We start from the raw sequence: 23,662 nt of genomic DNA on the forward strand, positions 1-23,662 counted from the left end.
AAAGGTGAGGTTTCTCATTTACTGGAAGTGTTTTCAATCTGTATTTTTTGGTTTTACAAGCGAAAAGACTTCACGGATGAAGATGAACTGTCTGGTTTGGTAAATATACGTCTGGTTAACCGACCCACGTCTGTTAAAGAGCCGCTTCTCTGAGCTTTTCTATGGGACTTTCTACGTTCTTCTTCTCAGCAGGTCTCCAGGTCTGTTTTAATTGTTACAAACCAAGTGGTTTTCTTTTTCAAAGACCAGTTTAGTGTTTTACTGAAGTAAATATCGTGACTTTGATAAGTTTGTCAGTTTGATAGTCAACTAATTCTGCTTTACTCTTACTGATATGAACACTTAATTTGTCTGAATTACAGTGTTTATCTGAGAACAGATAAATCCTCTATGAAGGTAACATTTGTAGTTGAATGTCTTTGTTGTGTGTTCATTGCATTATTTCTCCTATTACCATATATTTGAAGTCGTGTTTCTGTTGATCCAGTGAATGTTAGTCCAGGATTCCCCCTGTTTTAGCTCTGTGTTTGGTCTCCACCACCACCTGAGGGAAATATCTGACAGAGTTTTAGAGCTTTTCCTCTGTAAACAGCTGCCTCCTGCCCCACAGTGTTATAACACAGCAGAACAGTGAAGCTGTGACAGATAAACACGGTGCTGAAACTCACTATGAAGCTTTTTGATGGACCTGAATCTGTGGCTCTGAGTGGAGCTGCAGGTTCAGGTTCATCACTGTAAGTGACTACTGTCACATCATTAGAAGATGTTATGCTCTTGTATGATGTTTGTAAATGCAGGTCTTGTCTTTTTATTTTTAGTGAGACGACCCAGTGACTCCACTGATGACCAGCCTCCCAGTTTGATCCACCAGGAACCAGAATCTACAGTAACAGGACCAGTGAAACAGCAGGATGTGGTAGGATTGTACCAGTCACCTGGACTGGTACCAGCTCAAACACACTTTACTCATCTCTTGACTCTTCACTGTAACTGATTTATTCTACACAACCTGTTTTGACTCATTCATAGTGTAACAAAAGCAAACTCCATCCAGGTGAAAAATGGAGTGCAGTGAAATGATTAGAATATTTTTCCAATACACATCAACTCATTTCAAGATATTTCTTGAATCAAATGTCATTTCTCTAAACTCTACTGCAGCAGTCTGCAGCAGCAAAAAAAATGTGATGAAAAAACACAAGAAACAAAGTTGGTATCCGTGTTTTTAAACCCTGAGTAGTGTTTGCAGTTATTCAATTTATTTTACATACAGCTCCAATAACCCTCAACAGCAAGGTAGGGCAGCCTGAATGTAGCCTAAAAGACAAAACTCAGGGTAAATTTAATCCTCAGAGAGTTTGTGTGTTTCAGTGCAGTAGAAATAAAGACAGATGGAGAGGGGAGGAGAGTAGAGCTGTGTGATGTGTTTGGAGGAGGGACTCCATCATTTAGAGAAGTGAAGAAGTTCCTCATTCTCCAGTGAAGAAAGAAGAGAGGAAAAGAGAAGCAGCGGTAAACCATCAAAACCTCAAGATGAAAGTCTGTCACACTTTGATCTGCTGCTTCTTCCTCTGTGAGTACATTCACTTTGTTGTCTCTTATTATTGCGTAATTTGTCTTTATTCTGGTCAGTTGTACATTTGCACCAGTAGTTTGTCATGAGTGTTTATTTGGTTAAACATAATGATCAGAGTCAGGTATGATTAACTTTAAAGGATAGTTTCACATTTTTCTAAGTCTGTCCTGAAACAGGAGCCTTATATTAACTTCAGATAAACGTTCTAATGCATTTTTCACAGAAGCAGGACTGTGGATTTTGTCCTGTCACTTACACTATGAACTCATCCTTTAAAAATAGTTCATTACAAGTACTTGTTACTTCCTCAGAATGAAGCGTACATCAATGAGGAACTCACCTGACTACTTCTTCAGCTCTTGTTCATCCAACAGTCCAAAACACTATAATAATATATTCAGTATTCTACCAGTTGGTGTATCATATTTTGTCTTGCTCACTTTCCTTTTTGTTTGATCCTCAGTCACAGACTGTGGTTGAACTGGGCAGCTCCCAATGTGACTCTGTGGATCAGACTGCAGCATCTTACAGGAAGCATAGACACTAACTACTGATTGCTCATCTGTTCAACAGCTCTGCAGGATGGAAACACTGTTCTCATCGATCATTCAAAGATCAGTGTCTTTTCAGGAACTAAAGGAGGAGATGTCATGGTTGATTGTGGTTTATTTTCATCTGGAACAACAAAGATCTTCTGTAAGGGAGAATGTGAACCAGAAAACATTCTCATCAACACAACAGATGGCACAGCTCAGAGAGACAGATACAGCATCAGACATGAAGAACGATCTGATGGAAGAGTATCTCTGTATGTGACCATCACAGAGCTGACCAAGTCTGACTCAAAACTTTACTGGTGCGGTGCAGGCAGAACCCAATCTTCAGTTTCATACGAGAAGGTGGAAGTCATTGTCAGAGATGGTGAGTTTCTATTAAAATAAGAATGTTTCTTTCTTGTCTCTTAAGGTCTGAAGAAATGTTTGTTCACCGACAGCTGCTGATATACACAAAAAAAGAGGTCACACACCCTAATATTTCATTGGACTGTCTTTAGCTTTGACTCTGGCACGCATTTACAGTAGCATGGTTGCAATAAGCTTATGCATTGTCACAACATTTACTTCTGTCCAGAGCTTTTTCTCCAAGATATTGTGTTGATAATGGGAGATTTGGACCACTGTGTAAAGTCTTCTCCAGCACGTCCAAATTGTTCTCAATGGGCTTAAGGTCTGGACTTTGTGGTGGCCAATCCATGTGTGAAAATGATGTGAAAAATCATGCTCCCTGAACCTGAATCCTTTTTCATAATTTTTCAGCCCGATAAATCCTTGCATTGTCATCTTGGAATATGCCTGTGCCAACAGGGAGGAAAAAAATGAAAAAATCTGGTCATTCAGTATATTCAAATCAGCTGACCTCATTGTTTGGGTACATAATGTTGCTGAACCTAGACCTGATCAACTGGAGCAACCCCAGATCATAACACTGCCCCCATAGGCTGATAGAATAGGCACTAGGCATGATGGGTATGTCACGTCATTCGTCTTCAAGAGGAGAGGCGGATGACGTGATCCTCCCTGATTCACCCACCCCCTCTGTAACGGTAAATCTGGACTCATCAGACCACATGACCTATTTACATTGAGTTCAATCTTTATGCTCCCTAGCAAATTGAAGCCTTTTTCCAATTAGCCTCACTGACAAGTGGTTTTGTTGAGGCCACACAGCTTTTTAGTCCCAATTCCTTGAGTTCTCTTCACATTGTGTGTATGTGTGTGGAAATGCATTTACCTTTACTATTAAACATAGCTGTGAGTTCTACTGTTGATTTTGTACAATTTAGTTTCACAAGACATTTAACTGCACTTGGATCAGGATCATTCAGGATTTTTTTCCGACCAAATTTCTTCCTCAAAGATGAGGATTCACTACTATCTTTCCAGGTTTTTATAATTCATTGGACAGTTCTTGACCCAATGTTAAGTTTCAGAAATCTCCTTAGTTGTTTTCTTTCCTTGATGCTAGGCCCATAATTTGATCCTTCTTAATCAGTCACATCTTTTCCATGACCATGGGATATGTCTTCTGACAAGGTTGTTTAAGAAATATGAAGCTACTCACTGCATCAGTTAGGGTTCAATAAATTGTGCCAGATGAAACATATAAACCACTGCAGTAATTTTCCAGTGGAAGGCTCTTACCTATTTGCTTAATTAAATTAATTAAAAAGGTGGTGATTTTCTTTTTGACTTGGCAGTATATTTCATACTTGATATTTTTATCACTGTGGACACTGATAAATGTTCATTTCAAACAGTAACTGATGAAGTGAAACAGCACTTTATCTGAATATTAGTCAGCTACACAGCTACAGTATATACTTAGTGTTTGTGTGGTGAAGGATTTTCTATCAGGAGCAGGAGCTGACAGATGAAAACACATGACTTTGGATGTGCTGTTCAGTATTTTGATCAGTGTGACAGTTTGAACAGTTTGTGTTCTGTTGTGTTAAAGTGTCAGAATGAATGAAATCAAATAGAATCCAATCAGAGGTTGAGATTATGATGCTTTGAATCTTTGCTGGAAGAATCACTGTTGGATTAAAGTGTTGGAGTCACAGACTGGTTGAACTGGGCAGCTCCCAGTCTGACTGTGGATCAGATCTGACATTGTAATAATCTTCAGTACAGATAGTAACTGTTGTTTGTCTTTTCAACAGCACTGCTGACTGGAAACCATGAAGACAAACTGCTCAAAATGAGAACTGGAGAAGACGTCACAGTTCAATGTTTCTTTACTTCCTTTGGAATATCAAAGTTCTTCTGTAAAGACTCATGTCAAGAAAAGGTTCTTGTTGGAACAGATGGTTACAGAGCTCAGAGAGACAGATACAGCATCAGATATTTAACAGGAACTAGAGGAGGATCCTTTCTGTTTGTGACCATCACAAATCTGACCAAGTCTGACTCAGGACAGTACTGGTGTGCTCTGGACTCGTCTTCACTCAGGGACTTTGAGCTCATTGTTACAGATGGTGAGTTTCTACTGAACTGAACAAAAATGTTCCTTAATGTCTCTGGATGTGTGAAGAATATTTTTCCTCTTCAGCTGCTGATGTTTTAAAGAACCTGATATTTAGTCTGACAACCATGTTACCTTGTATTTTTATCATAATGAACACTGAGAAATGCTCATTTAAAACCAACAGTTCTGCTGTAAAATCAGTTATAATATATAAATATATTACAAACTGTTGGTTATTTATATATTAATGATCCAATCATATTGATCACTTAAAGACAACTAATATGTTTGTAGGAATTGAAAGTGATGAACTGCAAAGAAATAACTTTCAAATCAATCGGGATCATTTCATTTCAGTCATAAGGATTTCTTTCCTTTCTTTCTTTGTTTTTCCTTTTTCAGCATCAGTCCCATCAACAACAACAACCACTGACCAGTCTGACACAACGACTGAAGGTACGTCCACACACCATGTTTAGATGAAAGTCTGTGACTGAAAGTTTTAGTATAATTACTGTGCACAGATCCCAGTGGAAGGTCTGACAGGATTTCTTGATGGTTTACCTTCAAATATCAATAAAAACAGAAACAAAATGGCCGCTCTGCTCACATCCTTCACTGCTGCTCGCTCTTACAAACAGAACTGAAACTGCTGCTGCTGTTTTTCCAGATTTTGTAGCTCAGCAGGTCACAGTGTGATCAGTGTTTTCATGGAGCACATTCAGGTGTTTCTGACAGCTGTCAGAACATCTGGATTTACAGCTGGTTACAAAATGTCTGAATTGGCCTGAACATCATTTATTTAACAGACAACTATGACTAGAGTTGAGGATGCACCTGTGCACTTTATACTCTAAAATCTCTGTCATATTCATACTAACCCTGTCTCCTAAAAACAACATTTATATACAAACATACTGTAATTGTGACCTGATTATGTTTTCTCATTTGTTAATTTACATATTTTGTTGCACATATGATACCATACTGAACATATCAGTAAAAAGTTCACAGACAATGTGTCTGTTTTTGACCACAATGTCTGATCTTGTAGTGGCACCAGCATTATTAAAAATTTTAATGCAAGTAAGTAAGTAAAGTTTATTTATATAGCACCTTTCAAAAACAAAAGTCACTTCAGTCAAGTGTTTCACAGTGTGAATCCATAAAATAAAAAGTGTGCAGGCAGAGGAATAATCAGTTGCAATAATCGAGCCAAGATGAAATAAAAGTATGTATGATCATTTCCATTTCAGAATGAGACACAGTGTATTTAAGGTAAAACTAAACGCCTGATCAAATATAACACCCAGATCTCTGACAGTTGGAAGAACTGGGTCCTTGAGATAGGTCCAAGATTCTCAGTCACCATGGGGACAATGTTGTCATGGGTACAGATACACTAATATAGACAAAAGTATTGGGCCACACCTCTTAATCAATTAATTCAGTTGTTTCATTCAGTCCTGTTGCCACAGCTGTATAAAATCAAGCATCTAGCCATGCAGTCTACCTTTACAAACATCTGGGAAAGAATGGGTCGTTCTAAAGAGCTCACTGAATTTGAATGTGATGTTGTAATAGGATGCCACTGTTGCAACAGTTGCAAAAAATTTTCCCTCCTAGATATTGCACAATCAACTGTAAATGGTATTATTGCAAAGTGGAAGCCTTTAATAACCACAGCAACTCGACCCTGAAGTGGCAGACCATGTGAAGTTACAGAGCAGGGTCGCAGAGTGCTGAGGCTCAAAAACCTCCTCTGGCATTAACCTCAGCACTAAAACTCCAGGAGCTTCATGGTGTGGGTTTCCATGGCCGAGCAGCTGCATTCAAGCTTTACATCACCAAGCGTGATGCCAAGCATCGGATGGAGTGGTGTAAAGTACGCTGCCACTGGAATCTTAAATTTTGTGGTGACGAATTACGCCACTACTGGATGTGAACCTCAGTCTCTGGTTTGAGGGTCATATACCTGCCATCCATCTTTAACAATGCACATTTTCTCATTTACTGAATAGAGCTCTATATTTACTGAAATGTATTCTCTGTTAACTAGCACTGTTTAAAATTCCATCACTGAAGTAGCGTCCATGGTGTGGACACAAACTAAACATAGACCCACTCATCGACCAGGTCAGTGTGTAACAAACTTGTTCATCTCCACAGGTGTGCTGCTGTATGTGGGTCTGACTCTGGTCGTTGTGTTCATCCTTTCATCACTGGCTGTGCTGATAATCTGCATTAAGAGGAACCCCACACTCTGTGGTAAGACAACAGGAAACATACCATGACACAGACAAATAACACTTCTCATTTTCATACAACACTTAGTCAACCATTTGTTGTATACAATGTGTTGATCTGCCGCTGCTGGTCAAACACTAACTGATGTGAAGACCTACAGGCTACAATGTGGACATTGCTGTCAGTGGTTCAGTTGCTTTGGAGAGTTAAACAGCAGGTTTGTATTAAACCTGGCTGATGAATGATGATATGATGATGATGATGCATTCAGAAACTCAGGCTTATTTATTTCTAAATCACCTTCAGTCACATGACACGCAGTAGCCTTCAGTGCAGGAAAGACCTTCCAACCTCATCTGCACTTTTAATAATGACTCATTATAACAGAGAAAATCCTTTGTCTGTTCCACAGGTTTGAGGACCAGAGGAAACTCAGACGCCACAAACATGGAGGTGACTTTGATTAACTCTCTGTTTACTCTCACTCTTGGCTATGATGGCCACTGTAAAGCTGAAACAGTCACAGTTTGAAGAATGTTCCAGAAAATGGCTCATTCTCATCTAAAATTCTGTAGAAATCAACAGAAGTTACAGTTGACTCAACCAGTGACAATGTTCACTGTGGTATTTTAGTTGCTCTTTCAGTCTCTGTGTTTTTCAGATTACCCCCTATGAGAACTGTCCTCCAGTCTCCACACATGAAGATTCCACCTACCAGAGCCTCAGTCCAGCCAGCATGGATCAGGACCAAACCTACTCTACACTCACACACACAAACAACACATATGAGACTTTGTGAATTCAGACCTGGAATTTGTTACTGTGACCCAAGGTTTCAGTTTGTTTTCTGGCCCTGAGAACTCAGTACAGTGCAAATTAAGATGCATGTTTTCTGTATTTGCAGTTCATTTCTTTATTCTCCATGTTGCCAAGTTGGAGAAACTTGACAACAACGCAGCAAAACTAAAATTCATATCCCTAACTAACTCATCATCATATTGACTGAAACATCGCTGTGCCCAAACTCTTTCATTGAAGCACACAAGCTGTTCTATATTAACTAGATCTAGCAGTTACAGCTACGCTACCACTTGTTTACATAAAGCTTCTTCTTAAATGTATGTTTATACAAACCTCTGTGTTGAACATTTGGTCACCTTTCAACAGGCTGAAAACTGATGGTGTTCAGATCTGAGGATCATGTCCAGAGAACTGAAGAGAATTTGTACACAATTTCAAAAACATGTAAAGGACGTGTGTCTCAGAAAACTGAAATTGAATTCCAAACTAAAAGATTTAAATAGAAATGATTCAGATTTTAGTGACATAAAGTTATGTCCTTCGAGTTACCTGCAGTTAAAAACCAGTCAAACAGAAATCCTTGTCATTGGCTCCCAGCACATTACAAGACAAACTCTGCCACCTGCTGGTTCTCTGCTGGAACATGTCAAGTCTATTTGATAGAAATTTAAGCTTTTGAGCAGCTCACCACAAAGCTGGTCCAGTCATGGTGTTATCATCTTTTTTCATGTTTCAAAAATACAGTCTTTCTTCTTGCTTCACACCTTCATTACTGCAGCAGCCTTTTTATTGGTCTTAGCCAAAAACTTTGTTGATGGACTTCAGACTGAACTGAGATCAGCAGCCAGGCTGAACCAATAGCTGTGACCACATCTCTGCTGTTTAAGAGGAGGGCTATTATTAACAGTTTCATCACCTCATCATTCAGCTGTTGTTAGAGCCTTGTGGAGGTGATAATGAGACGTTTATTCTGAAATCGTGTCAGTTGAAAAAAGTTGAAAATAGTGTCGCTCTTTGCTGTCTTTTCCTTAGTGCAGTGAGGAATCTTTCAACTTGTTTTTTTTTTAAATACATAGGTTAATTTTGATATTTCTGTCTGATGTTTGATATTGACTTAATTCAACTTGAAAAGTCTTTCTAGCAGGTTAGAAATATTTTCACTCAGTTTTTACTCTTGAGAAGATGCTATGATGGTGTTTTGACATCTAATTATTTTTATGTATATACTTAAAGTAGCTTGTATTGCTTTATTATAAACTGCTAAAAGGTAGCTGCATTTACTGAGATTTGTGCTACAGTGAACAAAGCTTTCTCACAATGACCTTGTGTGTTTTAATTATATCTTGAAATAGATGTCAAAGATTTAACTATTCAACTATGGCCTTTTGAGGTGGATTGTGGAAAGGCGTGCTTCATCTCATTATCTTTGACATAATGCACTCTAAGGAGCAATGTGAAATCATGGTATGTGGTTTTCATTTTAATGGCAACGATAACATGAAAATATTCACCATGTTTCCTGGAAGTTATGTTCATAGACATTTCATTTGAAACTGTTCCTTAATCTTAACTGCATGTGTATTATTGTAACAATGACAACAAAGATCTGGTAAACCAAACCACAATCATATTTAAACCAAACCAAGAACATATTTCTTAACCTGGCCACGTATTTTTTGTGTGTTTACCATGATCCATCTGCTGCTCCTGTTGGTCGTAAATGACAGCAGTAAATATGTCTGGAGTGAAACATCACACCAGACCGCTCGTGTTTTCTATTAATGTGAAGAAATATTCTTAATTTGGCAAGTCACAAAATGTTGATAACATTTTTGACAGCGTAATTCATTGCTGGAGACATTAGAGAAAGTCTTGGATCAAAATCAGGACTTGAACCTGTTTCTTTAAGCTTTGTGAAGTTTTACACTAGATTTTCTTGAATTTCCTTCCTCTGTCTGTGTCTTTATTGATTATTTTTCTGCCATTTCAAAGTTCCTCTTTTCCACAATGCAGCACACGCACACATTATACCTTTTAACACACTGTCAACATGCACTTTATTACAATCGGCATTACACTTGTTTTAGAATAACAGAGTTTATTCCGATGCTACTGACTTACTTAGTGTTGTCCCATCAATCTTTGTTCATTATCAAACATGTTAGTAGGACAGACTAGCTGTTAACACACAGTTACATTATGAGTATATGCTGATTTCAGAGATTATTACATTACAAAAGCTTCTCAGACCATTGTTTAACTGAAAAACCCCACCTGAGCCCTCCCCTCATTCTGCTGTTGCTCTCGCATTCCCCCTGTACTCTTACTAGTTCTATAACAATAAAATGGTAGAGACCAATAGAGTTGTGAAATAGGAGGAGACACTGGATTCCAGAAGTGTCTTTTCTTTTTGTTTAAACTTCTTTTATTTCCTCCCTTTTTTACTTTTGGCAAGTGAAATCATGCAGAATAGTGCAGTTGTTATAATACAGGCACGAACATCTCAGAGGGGGCCGTCTGTGGGACGGGATGAATAGTAACATTTGTCCATGAACACGGGGAAAATGTAAAAGAAGTAACACCAGGACATTTTCTAATGCAGCTGTATGACTTTTGTACTGATAATTCAACTGGGAGAGTTTCATTCCCATTTGAGCCACAATAGAGCTCCTACTCTCAGTCACATAACGCTGTCTTCTAGAACCAGGGGGATCTGAAGTCACCTCTCCCATTTTGCAACTCTATTGAGACCGAAAATTGAAGCACTAATACGTTAAATGGCTTGTGTCGTGTATCATACTGAGAGAGCGTTGACAGAGTTGGTTTGCTGCTGGTCTTGTAGGTGAAGTCTTCACATGTGGAGATTGGACCCAACTTGTTGTAGATGACAGGGAACTAAAGAAATAACATCAACAACTTTACCAAGGTGATGAGAATGGCTTCGTTTAGGCAATTCACACATGGTTGTCATTCCGTTATACATCCCATGGTACATACCACTACATACTCTATATGTAATTTAATATAAAGTAACATTAAAGTTTAAAGTCTTAACTTATAAAAACGGATGTAAACTTTTAGAAGAAGTGTTGTGTGAATGCAAAGGCCACTTCCATTTCTGCGGTGGTCGAGCAGAACAGAACACATTGACAGTGATAGTCAAAACACCAATGTGGAGATTATTCAGGCTCCAAAAACTGAAGCTGGTTATTACACAGGCTTATGTCTGACCACCACAGTGTGTGAAGTAGCTTCTTAAACCCAACAGAAACCATGTGCTAGTTATGATTTAAATCATCCAACGGTATGATTTACTGCTTTGTAATCAGACGAAATGTAATTTTTTAATAAACATTTTGGTTCGAAAACCTGGTACCAGGCTGGCAACAGATATTAATTAGCCAGCTAATCATAGTAAATTATATCTACCTACGTCTAGCTAAATCAGTAGCTGACTAAAAATGTGAAACATGCTTTTGTCTACTTCAGTCTTAAGTCAAAAAGGTCTCCTAAATCTACAGTGAACTGAATTTTCCTGTCATAGTGACTTCAGTGGTAGAAGCTGTCATTGAAACTGACAGTAAGAGCGAACACAGACATTAAAGAGAGTAAAAGAAAGTCACCTCAGTGTGTCAGCTGTTAGTTCTTCCATGTCTTCCGTATGTAGCGGAGCAGTAAAACAGCCAGCAGTAACACACCAGCTGAGGGCATGCCTACAGCCACGGGCAAGAGGTAACCTGGGCGAGGGACAAATGAGAAAGCTGGGAGGGAAGAGAGAGAGACAATAATTGGGCAAAAAGGAGCTGAACCTAGTGTGTCTTAGGTTTATAACATATGACGTGTTTTGCATGATGTCTAAAACCTGACGAGGATTAAATCATGTAGAATTCACATACATAATCACTTTTTTTTCAATCTAATATGACATTTTGCAGCAGGTTGTTGTCATTTGCTGAAACAAAAATGTTTTTGTTCTTGAAGCTGATTGGCAGGTAGACAGACACTGCACTGAGAATTGTGATGCACTTGCGGACTGGTCGGTGCTGACAGGAAAAACTGATGAAGTTGTGCTTAATCTGTGTGATGTTGCTGTGGTAGCTGATGGGATTGATGCTGAAAAAGGTAGGAGAGTCCGGTTTAGTTTTGAAGTGGTCGAAGCTTGAAAACACCAGAATGATGAATGTTTGAAACTGTTAACTCCATGAGGTGTACATGCAGCTGCAGGCTGGTTGGTGGTTTCAGGTAAAAATGATATAGTTGTGAAGCCTCTTGAACTGAAGCTCATACTCTGTAATGTAGGTGTTGGTGTAGAAGCTGATGGGACAGATAGTGAAAAAGGTCGGAGAGTCAGCTTTGGTTTGGAAGTAGTAGAACCTGTGACCAATGAAAACACAAGTGACAACCAGTGCTTAATCAATATTGATGTAAATCTAAATTCAACTACAGCAGGCTGTTCTTCAAAGCAAAGGGAGGTATCTGACAGAGGCAGAAACTGCAACTCCATGAATTTACCTGCAGCTGCAGGCTGGTTGGTGGTTTCAGGTAAAACTGACGAAGGTGTGAAGCCTCTTGAACTGAATCTCATACTAGGTGTTGGTGTAGAGGCTGATGGGATAGATAGTGAAAAAGGTCGGAGAGTCAGCTTTGGTTTGGAAGTAGTAGAACCTGTGACCAATGAAAACACAAATAATACAGCAGTTAAGGGGGTTTAAGTTTTTTATGCTGGTCTGAATGTTTGAAACTGTAACTCCATGAATTTACCTGCAGCTGCAGGCTGGTTGGTGTTTTCAGGTAAAACTGATGAAGGTGTGGAGTGACCTGAACTGGAGATTATTGGTGGTGGTGTAGAGGCTGATGGGACTGATGTTGAGAATGGTTGGAGAGTCAGCTTTGCTTTGGAAGTGGTTGAAGCTGTGACCAATGAAAACACAAGTGACAACCAGTGCTTAATCAATATTGATGTAAATCTAAATTCAACTACAGCAGGCTGTTCTTCAAAGCAAAGGGAGGTATCTGACAGAGGCAGAAACTGTAACTCCGTGAATTTACCTGCAGCTGCAGGCTGGTTGGTGGTTTCAGGTAAAACTGATGAAGGTGTGGAGTGACCTGGACTGGAGATTATTGGTGGTGGTGTAGAGGCTGATGGGACTGATGTTGAGGAAGGTCGGTGAGTCCAGGTTGGTTTTGAAGTGGTTGGAGCTGTGAACAATAAACACAGTGAAACAATCAGATACTGAACAAAACTGATACAGAGAAATCCTGAAGAGAGAAATGAAATGCTGCTCTAGAGGGATGATAAAGATAAAAAGAAATATATGGTCACATTTACATTTCTGTTTAAAATGATTTTGTTTTGAAATTTAAATGACAGTAAAACAACTTTTTACTCCCATTTCTTTCTAAATAAATGTGCAATTAACAGAAAGTATGTGGATTATGAAGAAATATTTTCATGACCATCAATAGAAAGGAAAAAACTCACCGTCTACAACAATGACTGAGAACGTGCGTGATGAATCAGGAGACAAAGCTCTACCATAACCACACCTGTACTGTCCTGAGTCCGACTTGACCACTTGTGTGATTGTGACATACAGTCCAAATGTAGATCCTTCTTTATATTCAATGCTGTATCTGCCACTCTGAGCTCTGTTCTTATCTGTTTCAATGAGAATGTCCTCTTCTTTTTTACATTCTCCCTTACAGAAGAAGATTCTGTCTCTGTTCACAGCATCGATGCATGAATATGTGACATTTTCTCGTTCAGTGTCTGTTTGGATTAAACCAGAGTTTTTATCCAGCAGCTCTGTAGAAAAGATGAACAGTCAACAGTTACAATCTGTTCGTCCTGTAAGATGCTGCACACACATCTACAGAGTCACACTGGAAGCTGCTCAGTTCAACCACAGTCTGACTGCTAATGAAGCTATTTGATCATTAACATAACAATACATCATGAATAACTCATGTTCTTCCCATAATTAGCAAATATATTACTTTCAGTAGAAACTCACCATCTGAAACTCTGACCTCAAAATCCCAGAAGGAATCTGGAACCAAAGATCCACCCAGACCACACCTGTACTGTCCTGAGTCAGACTGGGTCAGATTTCTGATGGTCATAGACACAATTCCTCTTCCAGAAGATCCTTTTTTATATACCATGCTGTATCTGCCTCTGTTAGCTCTGACATCATCTGTTTGAATGAGAATGTCTTCTCCTTTACATTCGTTCTTACAGAAGAACTTCCTGCTGCTGGGCTGAGTAAAGTGGCAATTAATTGTTCCACTTCCTCCTTCAGGTCCTGTATAAATGTTCATCCCAGAGTTTCCACCACACAGTGCTGTTGAAAAGATGAACAATGAATACTGATGGTCAGAACTGATTGTCTGAGAGCTAATCAATTGTACTTTTAGCTGCAGTAGTCACAGTATCTTTGAGAAACATCTGTACCTTCTAACATCAGCTGCACAAATAAGAAATAACAAATAACGGATTATGGTAATGATTGTGTAGCAACTGAAAGTCATGGACAAATCTACAAAACAAATGTTCAATAAGCATCAAAGAGACAGTCAGGTAATCAGTCCTCACCTGAGAAGAAGCAGAAGAACAGAATATTTTGGATAGTCATTCTGAATTTGATCCTGATGGAGAAATTCTGCAGAGGAACTACCTCTGTCACTTCACTCCTTCCACTCAGCTGAAGCTGCTCAGTATGATGATTGACCTGACTGTCCTCTTCTTGTCCCTCTCATCTCACTCTCATTTTGACTTGGCATGAACAAATGCATAAACTGAGATGTTTTTCTTCCTCTGTCTGATATCCTATCATCATCCCTGATGAATGCATTCCTGTCTTAACTGTCCCACCCAACCATCCTGTTTGAACAGAAATCAGTTCAAGGAAGGAAGCTGTTCTGTAAATGCACATATCAGAAGAGTGCACCTTTCCAAAATGTCAAAAATAAACAAGTCTGTTGATCAATTATAGATCCAAATGGAATTCAGTGTGCTGTCAAACATGTCCTCACAGACACCAATCAGTGACCTCTCTCTCTTTTTCCTGACACCACCCTGTTGCCTTTGATAAAATTCATTAAAACACATTAGGGGGACATTTGCTTATTGTGTTGAGAAAGAATGGAATCTGGGAGGCATTACATTTCTCTCTAAATATATCTGCTGTTGCATATACAGGTCATTTTTAGGAGACAGGGTTGACACAAGCCCAATGGCTGAATCCTGAAGACGTGTCACTCATTAGCTAGGTAAAGCTGCAACTTTTGACATCTCACTGTGTGCATGCTGGTGGTGCAGGAGTCACAGCCTGACTATGATGATAATGTTACTGAGAAAAAACAAGCAAAGGTTAGCGAGCCATATCAGCCCAGGACTTTGGATGAATTAGCGGACGTTATCCACTCAACACAGTAGTCTGCTACAGATTTCTCTATGTCAGCAGGCAAGCTAATGTTAGAAAGAATAAGCCAGAGTTTGTGTTGTGTTTGAGTCTTGTGCTGGGGGCCAGTCGTTTGGTAACAGTGGTGGACTCCATTCCTAAGCTACCATTCATGTGGTGGTTGTTCTATGTATCCTCTGTTTACTACATGATTCTTGTGAAGTGCCACACAGGTCATATGTGATGGTGTGTCTCCACATGGATCAGAGTCAGAAATCCTGTCCTGTCCAGGCTGATTTTTCTCTCCCACTCTGACCCTCATCAACATGCATTCATTTCTAGATATAATCAAAACACACAAGGTCATTGTGAGAAAGCTTTGTTGCACTGTAGCACAAATCTCAGTAACTGCAACACAGTAGAATCTGAAGTCAACATCAAACATTAGACAGAAATATCAAATATATCTGTACACTTCAACAAAACAAAACATTTCTCACTGCATAAAGAAAAAGAGAGAAATGGATATACACAATGAATGAACCCCCTTTTTGAATTTCCTTTATCTTACATCGCTGGAATTGGTTTTGAATTGTGAAAAATTCTCCACAAATAAAGATTATTATGATATTATTCTTATTAAAGTAAAACTACATTAAAAGAGGAATAGAGATAATACCAACGCTGAAAACACTGAACTGAATATTAGCTGAAGAAACAGGCTGAAAAATGACAAACTTCAACTTCAGTCTGAAAGACTGAAAAAATCTTTCTCATCTTTCCTGGGATGATTTTTTCAGTGAACATTTTCAGAGTAAATGTCTCATTATCACCTCCACGAGGCTCTAACAACAGCTGAATGATGAGGTGATGAAACTGTTAATCAGCCCTCCTCTTGAACAGGAGTGATGTGACCACTGCTCTTGGTTCTGGTTAGAAACCTGGCAGCTGATCTCAGTTCAGTCTGGAGTCCATCAATAAAACTTTTGGTTAAGACCAGTAAAAAGGCTGCATGAATGAAAGCTGCTCAAAGCTTCAATTTCTATCAAACAGACATGACATGTTCCAGCAGAGAACCAGCAGGTGGCAGAGTTTGTCTTGTAATGTGCTGGGAGCCAATGACAAGGATTTCTGTCTGACTGGTTTTTAACGTCCACTTTTTGATACTTAATTTGCACTGTACTGAGTTCTCAGGGCCAGAAAACAAACTGAAACCTTGAGTCACAGTAACAAAATCCAAGTCTGAATTCACAAAGTCTCATAAGTCTCATCCTGATCCATGCTGGCTGGACTGAGGCTCTGGTAGGTGGAGTCTTCATGTTTGGAGACTGGAGGACAGTTCTCATAGGGGCTAATCTGAAAAACACAAACAGAGAGTGGAACATTCTTCAAGCTGTGACTGTTTCAGCTTTACAGTGGTCATCATAGCCAAGAGTGAGAGTAAACAGAGTTAATGAAAGTCACCTCCATGTTTGTGGCGTCTGAGTTTCCTCTGGTCCTCAAACCTGTGGAACAGACAAAGGATTTTTCTGTTATAATGAGTCATTATTAAAAGTGCGGATGAGGTTGGAAGGTCTCTCTTGTTGAGATGAAGCAACCATTTCTGGTGAGAAATGAGAAGTGTTATTTGTCTATGTCATGGTATGTTCCCTGTTGTCTTACCACAGAGTGTGGGGTTCCTCTTAATGCAGATTATCAGCACAGCCAGTGATGAAAGGATGAACACAACGACCAGAGTCAGACCCACATACAGCAGCACACCTGTGGAGATGAACAGGTTTGTTACACACTGACCTGGTCGATGAGTGGGTCCATGTTTGGTTTGTCTAGTGCACATGTATTAAGATAGACGTGCATTCACACACAGGTGATGCAAACTGTCCAATTAACATGAAAAAAATCTGGTGTGAAATTTTTTGAAACTGATGAAGGTGTGGAGTGACCTTGACTGGAGATTATTGGTGGTGGTGTAGAGGCTGATGGGACTGATGTTGAGGAAGGTCGGTGAGTCCAGGTTGGTTTTGAAGTGGTCGGAGCTGTGAACAATAAACACAGAGAAACAATCAGATACTGAACAAAACTGATACAGAGAAATCCTGAAGAGAGAAATGAAATGCTGCTCTAGAGGGATGATAATGTATAAAAAATATTTTCACAGCTTTCAATAAAAAAGAAAAAACTCACCGTCTACAACAATGACTGAGAACGTGCGTGATGAATCAGGAGACAAAGCTCTGCCATAACCACACCTGTACTGTCCTGAGTCTGACTTGAGCACCTGTGTGATTGTGACATCCAGTCCAAATGTAGATCCTTCTTTATATTCAATGCTGTATCTGCCACTCTGAGCTCTGCTCTTATCTGTTTCAATGAGAATGTCCTCTTCTTTTTTACATTCTCCCTTACAGAAGAAGATTCTGCTTCTGTTCACAGCATCGATGCATGGATATGTGACATTTTCTCCTTCTATGTTTGTTCTGATAAAACCAGACTTTCTGTCCAGCAGCTCTGTAGAAAAGATGAACAGTCAACAGTTACAATCTGTTCGTCCTGTAAGATGCTGCACACACATCTACAGAGTCACACTGGAAGCTGCTCAGTTCAACCACAGTCTGACTGCTAATGAAGCTATTTGATCATTAACATAACAATACATCATAAATAACTCATGTTCATCCCATAATTCAATGAGATTTTATTTGATGAATTAATCAATGTTGATATTAATATGCTACAGAAAATAGAGTAAATATATCTGTTTAATGACTTTCAGTAGAAACTCACCATCTGAAACTCTGACCTCAAAGTCCCAGAAGGAATCTGGAACCAAAGATCCACCAAGACCACACCTGTACTGTGTACCTGAGTCAGACTGGGTCAGATTTCTGATGGTCATAGACACAATTCCTCTTCCAGAAGATTCACCTTTATATTCAATGCTGTACCTGCCTCTGTTAGCTCTGACATCATCTGTTTGAACGAGAATGTCTTCTCCTTTACATTCGTTCTTACAGAAGAACTTCCTGTTTCCAGGCAGAGTAAAGTGGCAATTAATTGTTCCACTTCCTCCTTCAGGTCCTGTATAGATGTTGATCCCAGAGTTTCCACCACACAGTGCTGTTGGACAGATGAACAGTGAATACTGATGGTCAGAACTTTGTGTATTGTAGACTTACTGTAAAACAGACTGCAGGTTAATGAGAGCTAATCCATCACTTCACAGAGAAGCAGAGATGATACAGAGGCAGACATCACTTCAACTCTTCACTGTTCTCAAAGCTGCAGTAATAGTAGTCACAGTGTCTCAGTGTCAACATCTGTACCGTCTGCAACAGCAAACAATGGATACATGATAATGATTGTGTTACATTTAGTTATAATAGGTTTTGTGGAAATGCTACAGCAGGAATCAGTAGCAGAATACATCAGAGCAGGACGTCTGAATAAAGACAAAGGAACTGAAAAACATGGATAAATGTACACAACTGCAGCATCAACCATGGCCAATTAAAACATGAAAAAGTGTTTAAGAGAATCCTCTTAAAGCAGTGTGAGCTGCATCATCAGAGACAGACAGGTAATCAGTCCTCACCTGAGAAGAAGCAGAAGAACAGAACATGGTGGAGATTCATTCTGAATTTGATCCTGAGGGATAAAGTCAGTCAGCTGCAGGTGAACTGACTCTGTCACTTCACTCCCTGTTTGTACGGTTATTTAAGAGACAGTTACGCAATTAGACACACATTTTTTTTTTTAATGTTTCCTTCCTCTCAGTTTCAGTTTGAACCACGTGACTGTCCTGCAAGAAAAATGACAAAGTCATCTCAGTAAAGGGAAGCAAAGTAAAATGATCAGTGTCAACAGCGTGGGCTAGTCAGGTCAGTGAGAACCATCTAGATTCTTAGACTACAGAGAAAATTGTTTCCTCCACTTTGTATTAAACTTAGTCAGGAAAGTTATATTTGAATACTCATTCTGAATTTGATCCTGATGGAGAAAAATCATTCAACTACAGGAGAACTGCCTGTATCACTGTGCTCTACTGTATCACTGTTGTCTTTCTACTGTATCACTGTTGTCCCCCCCTCTGTCTATACCCAACTAGTCGAGGCAGATGGCCGCCCACTCTGAGTCTGGTTCTGCTCGAGGTTTCTGCCTTTTACCACAGTCACCTCGTGCTGCTCGTGGTGGATCTGTTGGGTTTCTCTCTGTAAATTTTATAAGATAAAGAGTACGGTCTAGACCTGCTCTATAAGTAGACTGCCTCGAGATAACTTCTGTTGTGATTTGGTGCTATATAAATAAAACTGACTTGACTTGCTGTTATGACGCTGCTACTGCCACCTCTATCTTTCTACAGTGAGTTTTTGGGGTTGGACCAGAAAACTACTGCTCTTCACCCTCTATTAACTTATTTTCATAATATAATCATACCAGAGATAAGCACTCAGGTGTTTGTAACCAACAATGTTAATTGCACCCAGAGACAAATCAGGTGCGTATGTAATGTATGTATTTATTACATGGTTAAAGTTGTGAAAACCTCTATTGTAGCCCAAACCATGATCTTTTCCCTAAACCTAACCTAGTAGTGTTGTTGCTGTCTCCATCTCTCATCATCTCATGCTTGACCACCACATCTGTTTTCTACATGCATGCCCATTGCAGCAAAGTGTGGCAGCTGTATGCACCGTTATTTAGTGAAAATATACCCGGCAAAGGCAAAAAAACATAACACTTACTGAGCCATAGGGTGTTCCATAGGGAAGTGCAGTGGCTCTATAACCCACACTTTTCCCTTTAATAATGTGAAATTGCTAATATTATATAAATATATATAGTTTCACAGTGTTGGAGTTTCCCCTTTGACCACTGCTCTTTCAAAATAATTTGACCCAGTTTCGATTATGTCATCATTTCCTTTTGAATATGAGATGAGATATGAGATAAGGTAAACACTTTACTCATACACAGGCCCACCTGTGGCTATGTGTGTGGTTTATAAGAATAAAGATTGACCTTCACTTTGCAGTAACAGCTTATAAGCTGCTGCTTAAAGAAACTCAAAGAAGCGACAGTGGGAGTGATATTTCCTGACCATCAGTGTGAGACCCAGAACAAATGTCATAGAAACAAACAGGAAGAGTCTCTATAGATGGCTCTCACTGATCTGACTAGCTTTGTCTTGCAGGGCAGTCTTACAGCACAAAATTCACACAAAGAGGAAGGAAATGTCAAACTGGGCAAGTTCTGCTTTTTGATTGACCAGTCAGAGTGCAAGGGGTGAAGTGACAGAGTCAGTTCACCTGCAACTGAAGGATTTTCTCCATCAGGATCAAATTCAGAATGAATCTCCACCATGTTCTGTTCTTCTGCTTCTTCTCAGGTGAGGACTGATTACCTGTCTCTTCTTAGTTTATATACATTAGCACTATAAACACATACAATATATGAATAATGTTAGTGTGAATGAATAGACTCCTTTAATTAAAAATTTAAAGAGTTGACCAAGGACAGGAAGTACAACAACTCCTGCTGTGTAGCCAGTGAAGAGTTGAAGTGATGTCTGCCTCTGTATCATCTCTGCTTCTCTGTGAAGTGATGGATTAGCTCTCATTAACCTGCAGTCTGTTTTACAGTAAGTCTACAATACACAAAGTTCTGACCATCAGTATTCACTGTTCATCTGTCCAACAGCACTGTGTGGTGGAAACTCTGGGCTCGTCGAAGCAGAAATAATCACTGCCACAGGAACTGAAGGAAAAAGTGTTACAGTCAGATGCTACTTTTCTCTCTCTGGAAGCTCAAAGCTATTCTGTAAAGGAGAATGTACAAAAGAAAACATTCTAATCAAAACCACTGCTGACAGAGATTACAAAGGCAGATACAGCATCGAATATGAAGGAAAATTTCTATCATCTGGATCTCTGTATGTGACCATCAGACAGCTGAGGAAGTCTGATTCAGGACGGTACAAGTGCGGATTGATGAACGCTTTTACAGAGTTATATCAGGATGTTGATCTCACAGTTCTCCCGTCTCAAGATGGTGAGTTTCATATGGAACATTGTGAATATGATGTTTTGTCTTTGTCCTCTGTTGTTCAGTCACTAGTTTTAAAACTGAAAAATAATTATGCATAAGGCATGATGACAACCAAATCAAGCAACTTGTTTTTATGACATTAATCAGAATCAGAATCAGAATCAGACTTGATTGACAAGTAAGTTTGCAAATACAAGGAATTTGTTTGGTATATCGCTGCTAAAGAACAGTGATAGTAAAAAAAAAAATAAATTCATTCAGTTCAGTGTAAACAAGCAATGGCGACGAAATCAAGGGTCCTCAGTGTGATCTCTGTGTAAACAGGGCAGTCAAATGATATGTAAGTGTTTCCAGTGAATGTAGCATCCAGAGTATCAAGCTCACCCACAGTGTCATTACTCTTCCTGTTTCTTAGGCTCAAACAGATCTGGGTTTTGTCAAATCTAGAGAAAAAAACATTACCTCTAGCATTTTCAGGGACATCATTATTCCTCTGTCTTTGCAGCAGTAATTGTTTGCCTGCACAGCCATGATAGTCATGACGAACAACCAGTGTTTTCATTTTTATGGCAAGGACGGGCTCAGATTTAAGAAAAGAAAAAAAAAGGTCAACTTTGATATGAACTGAATTATTGGCATCTTGAGGTTCACGGCAGAAACTAAACACAACATGAGTGTAAGTCCAAGATTCACTGTCCAGGCTGAGGCTCATCTATCCTGAAGATGAGACTATGATTTTAATGTCTCTTCGTTGTTCACAGCTGCGACCACCAGCTCTACCAGCTCCACCCCCTCTGTAACGGTCCCTGACGCCACCCCTCAGGTTGCAGGTACGGGACAGTTGTTGTAGCACATAAAGTTTATTAAACTGACAGAGCTGATGTTGTAACTGCAGCATTTACATAGTTACACAATGTTTGCTTCATACACGTTTGTCATTCTCTCCCTTTCCTCACGGTCTTCCTGTGCCTGTTGCCCAGGTTACGTCTGGTTACCTCTGGGTGTATGTGTGCCTGTGGTTGTTTTGCTCTTGGTGGTTGTTGTGCTGCTCATCTACAAAGTGAGGAAAAAGAGGAACTTTGATGGTGAGTATCCCTCCTGCACAGCGCTGTGTGCACGTCACTGTTTCATTCAGATAAAGATCTAAATACTTCCTGTCTTAATGTTTCACAGGTTTGAACACAAGAGGAAACTTGGACGAAAGAAACATGAAGGTGACTTTTTGAACTTGTTGCATGTTCACTCTGAAAGGAGAAGCGTGTTGTAGCTGTAGGACAAAGGTTGTCTCTTGTCAGGATTATGACAGGACGTACAATTAACTAAAGTCACTAACATTTGGTTTGGTCTGTTCAGACGGTGACTACGTACATAAAGAATGACTACAGGGCCTGTAGAAGATGGAGGACTTCTCTGTCGACCCTTGTGCTTTAAAAAGTGTCACTGCTTTATTTTCAGACTTCCCCCTATGAGAACTGTCCTCCAGGCTTCAAATGTGAGGACCACACCTACCAGAGCCTCAGTCCAGCCAGCAGGGATCAGGACCAGATCTACTCCATAATCACACACACACAACACACATGAAACTGTTTGGAAAAGGCTGAGAAAATGTGTTTTATGGTAAATGGGAACATAAAGTGTATTTGCTGTATACTAAAAATATCAAAGATGAATAATGCATATTTTGATCAGATCCAGTTTTTGATACTATTTATGTTCTGTATTTTTTTTCTGCAAAAGCTAATGTATTTACATTCAGTCATTATTATTGTATTATTGCTGTATGGCACCAATGCACCAAGACAAATTCCTCATCTGATTACCTCTCTGGGTTGTAGCAGTGTTAGTGGAGTCCGCCATTCCTGTGCTGGGTTCAAAATGCCTTAGGGATTCACAAGAAATAAGGAATTATGATGAAGAGTAGTTTTGTCTCATCAATATCAGCCTCACTGTTTACTGTCATACAGCTGTATGAGAGTTAGTGCTAATGCCACCGCAGCATGTCCAAAAAGAAAACACAATGTATTTGTCACTAAGGTTAGTGCTGACAGTGATTGTTGACGTGGTGATATCTGTCATTTGCTTCACTTTGCTCTGTTGTGCAATATGAGATAAAAATCATTTCTTTATTAAAACTGTATGAGTGTGTTTGGCTGCTGTGTGAACACACACACTGTTTGTTAAAGTTAAACTGCTTAAAATATGTCCACAACATGTATACAAGTTCAACAAAGTCACAACAAACTATCAGACAATAAACAACATCTCTTATGATAAAACGTCCTAAAAATCTGATATATTAGCTCCACATTAAAGTTTTTTGTTCTGTAAACATAATCATGTTGTTGATTTTGTGTTGTTACGTCCTGTGTGGTGTGTTTCTGTGGACCTGCTCGTTAACTGTTTGAAGCCCTGACCAATCGTTTTCTCCTGACCAACGAGTGGCAGCTGATTCACCTGTAAGAAGCCCCTCCTCCACCTCCCCCGCAGCCAGCACTCTCTGCAGGAGTCTCACCACACTGTTCTCTTTGATTCTTCATGAAGATAAAGGTTGGTTCATCCAGCTTTG

The 23,662-nt window shown here is 39.4% G+C and overlaps 3 protein-coding genes across 16 annotated transcripts in view; 2 read left to right on the forward strand and 1 right to left on the reverse strand.

The window, feature by feature from the left end:
• The window catches only part of LOC108873302 (mucin-5AC), a 52,725-nt gene extending 29,355 nt beyond the window's left edge, over positions 1–23,370 (forward strand). Inside the window, exons 11-15 of one of the 2 annotated variants that reach the window (XR_007813470.1) lie at positions 20,749–21,099; positions 21,858–21,926; positions 22,077–22,181; positions 22,270–22,310; positions 22,450–23,370. The gene's annotated coding sequence lies outside the window, so the exon portion shown is untranslated. The remainder of the gene's footprint in view (positions 1–20,748; positions 21,100–21,857; positions 21,927–22,076; positions 22,182–22,269; positions 22,311–22,449) is intronic. The other variant, XR_007813469.1, reaches the window with a different exon arrangement.
• Positions 1,372–9,593, forward strand: LOC108883155 (uncharacterized). The gene is made up of 7 exons (XM_018676063.2): positions 1,372–1,573; positions 2,150–2,497; positions 4,296–4,610; positions 5,003–5,056; positions 6,770–6,868; positions 7,260–7,300; positions 7,509–9,593. Exons 1-7 carry the CDS (start codon positions 1,534–1,536, stop codon positions 7,644–7,646), a joined length of 1,035 nt encoding a protein of 344 aa, XP_018531579.1. The 5' UTR covers positions 1,372–1,533; the 3' UTR covers positions 7,647–9,593.
• LOC108883154 (uncharacterized) lies at positions 9,661–19,527 on the reverse strand. 13 transcript variants are annotated; one of them, XM_018676058.2, is made up of 9 exons: positions 18,644–18,771; positions 17,836–18,168; positions 13,131–13,454; positions 12,698–12,847; positions 12,410–12,559; positions 12,161–12,313; positions 11,936–12,022; positions 11,272–11,409; positions 9,667–10,543 (listed from the first exon to the last, which is right to left on the reverse strand). In XM_018676058.2, exons 1-8 carry the CDS (start codon positions 18,681–18,683, stop codon positions 11,288–11,290), a joined length of 1,359 nt encoding a protein of 452 aa, XP_018531574.1. In that variant the 5' UTR covers positions 18,684–18,771; the 3' UTR covers positions 9,667–10,543; positions 11,272–11,287. The 13 variants fall into 13 exon arrangements, with proteins under 13 accessions (XP_050927446.1, XP_050927447.1, XP_018531574.1 ...); XM_051071488.1 differs by lacking the exon at positions 12,161–12,313 and having other exon boundaries at positions 9,671–10,543; XM_051071489.1 differs by lacking the exons at positions 12,161–12,313; positions 12,410–12,559 and having other exon boundaries at positions 9,661–10,543; positions 18,644–18,774.
• Positions 23,371–23,662: the final 292 nt, after the last annotated feature.

The sequence above is a fragment of the Lates calcarifer genome, linkage group LG6, assembly GCF_001640805.2.
Source record: "Lates calcarifer isolate ASB-BC8 linkage group LG6, TLL_Latcal_v3, whole genome shotgun sequence".
Classification (NCBI taxonomy): domain Eukaryota; kingdom Metazoa; phylum Chordata; class Actinopteri; family Centropomidae; genus Lates; species Lates calcarifer.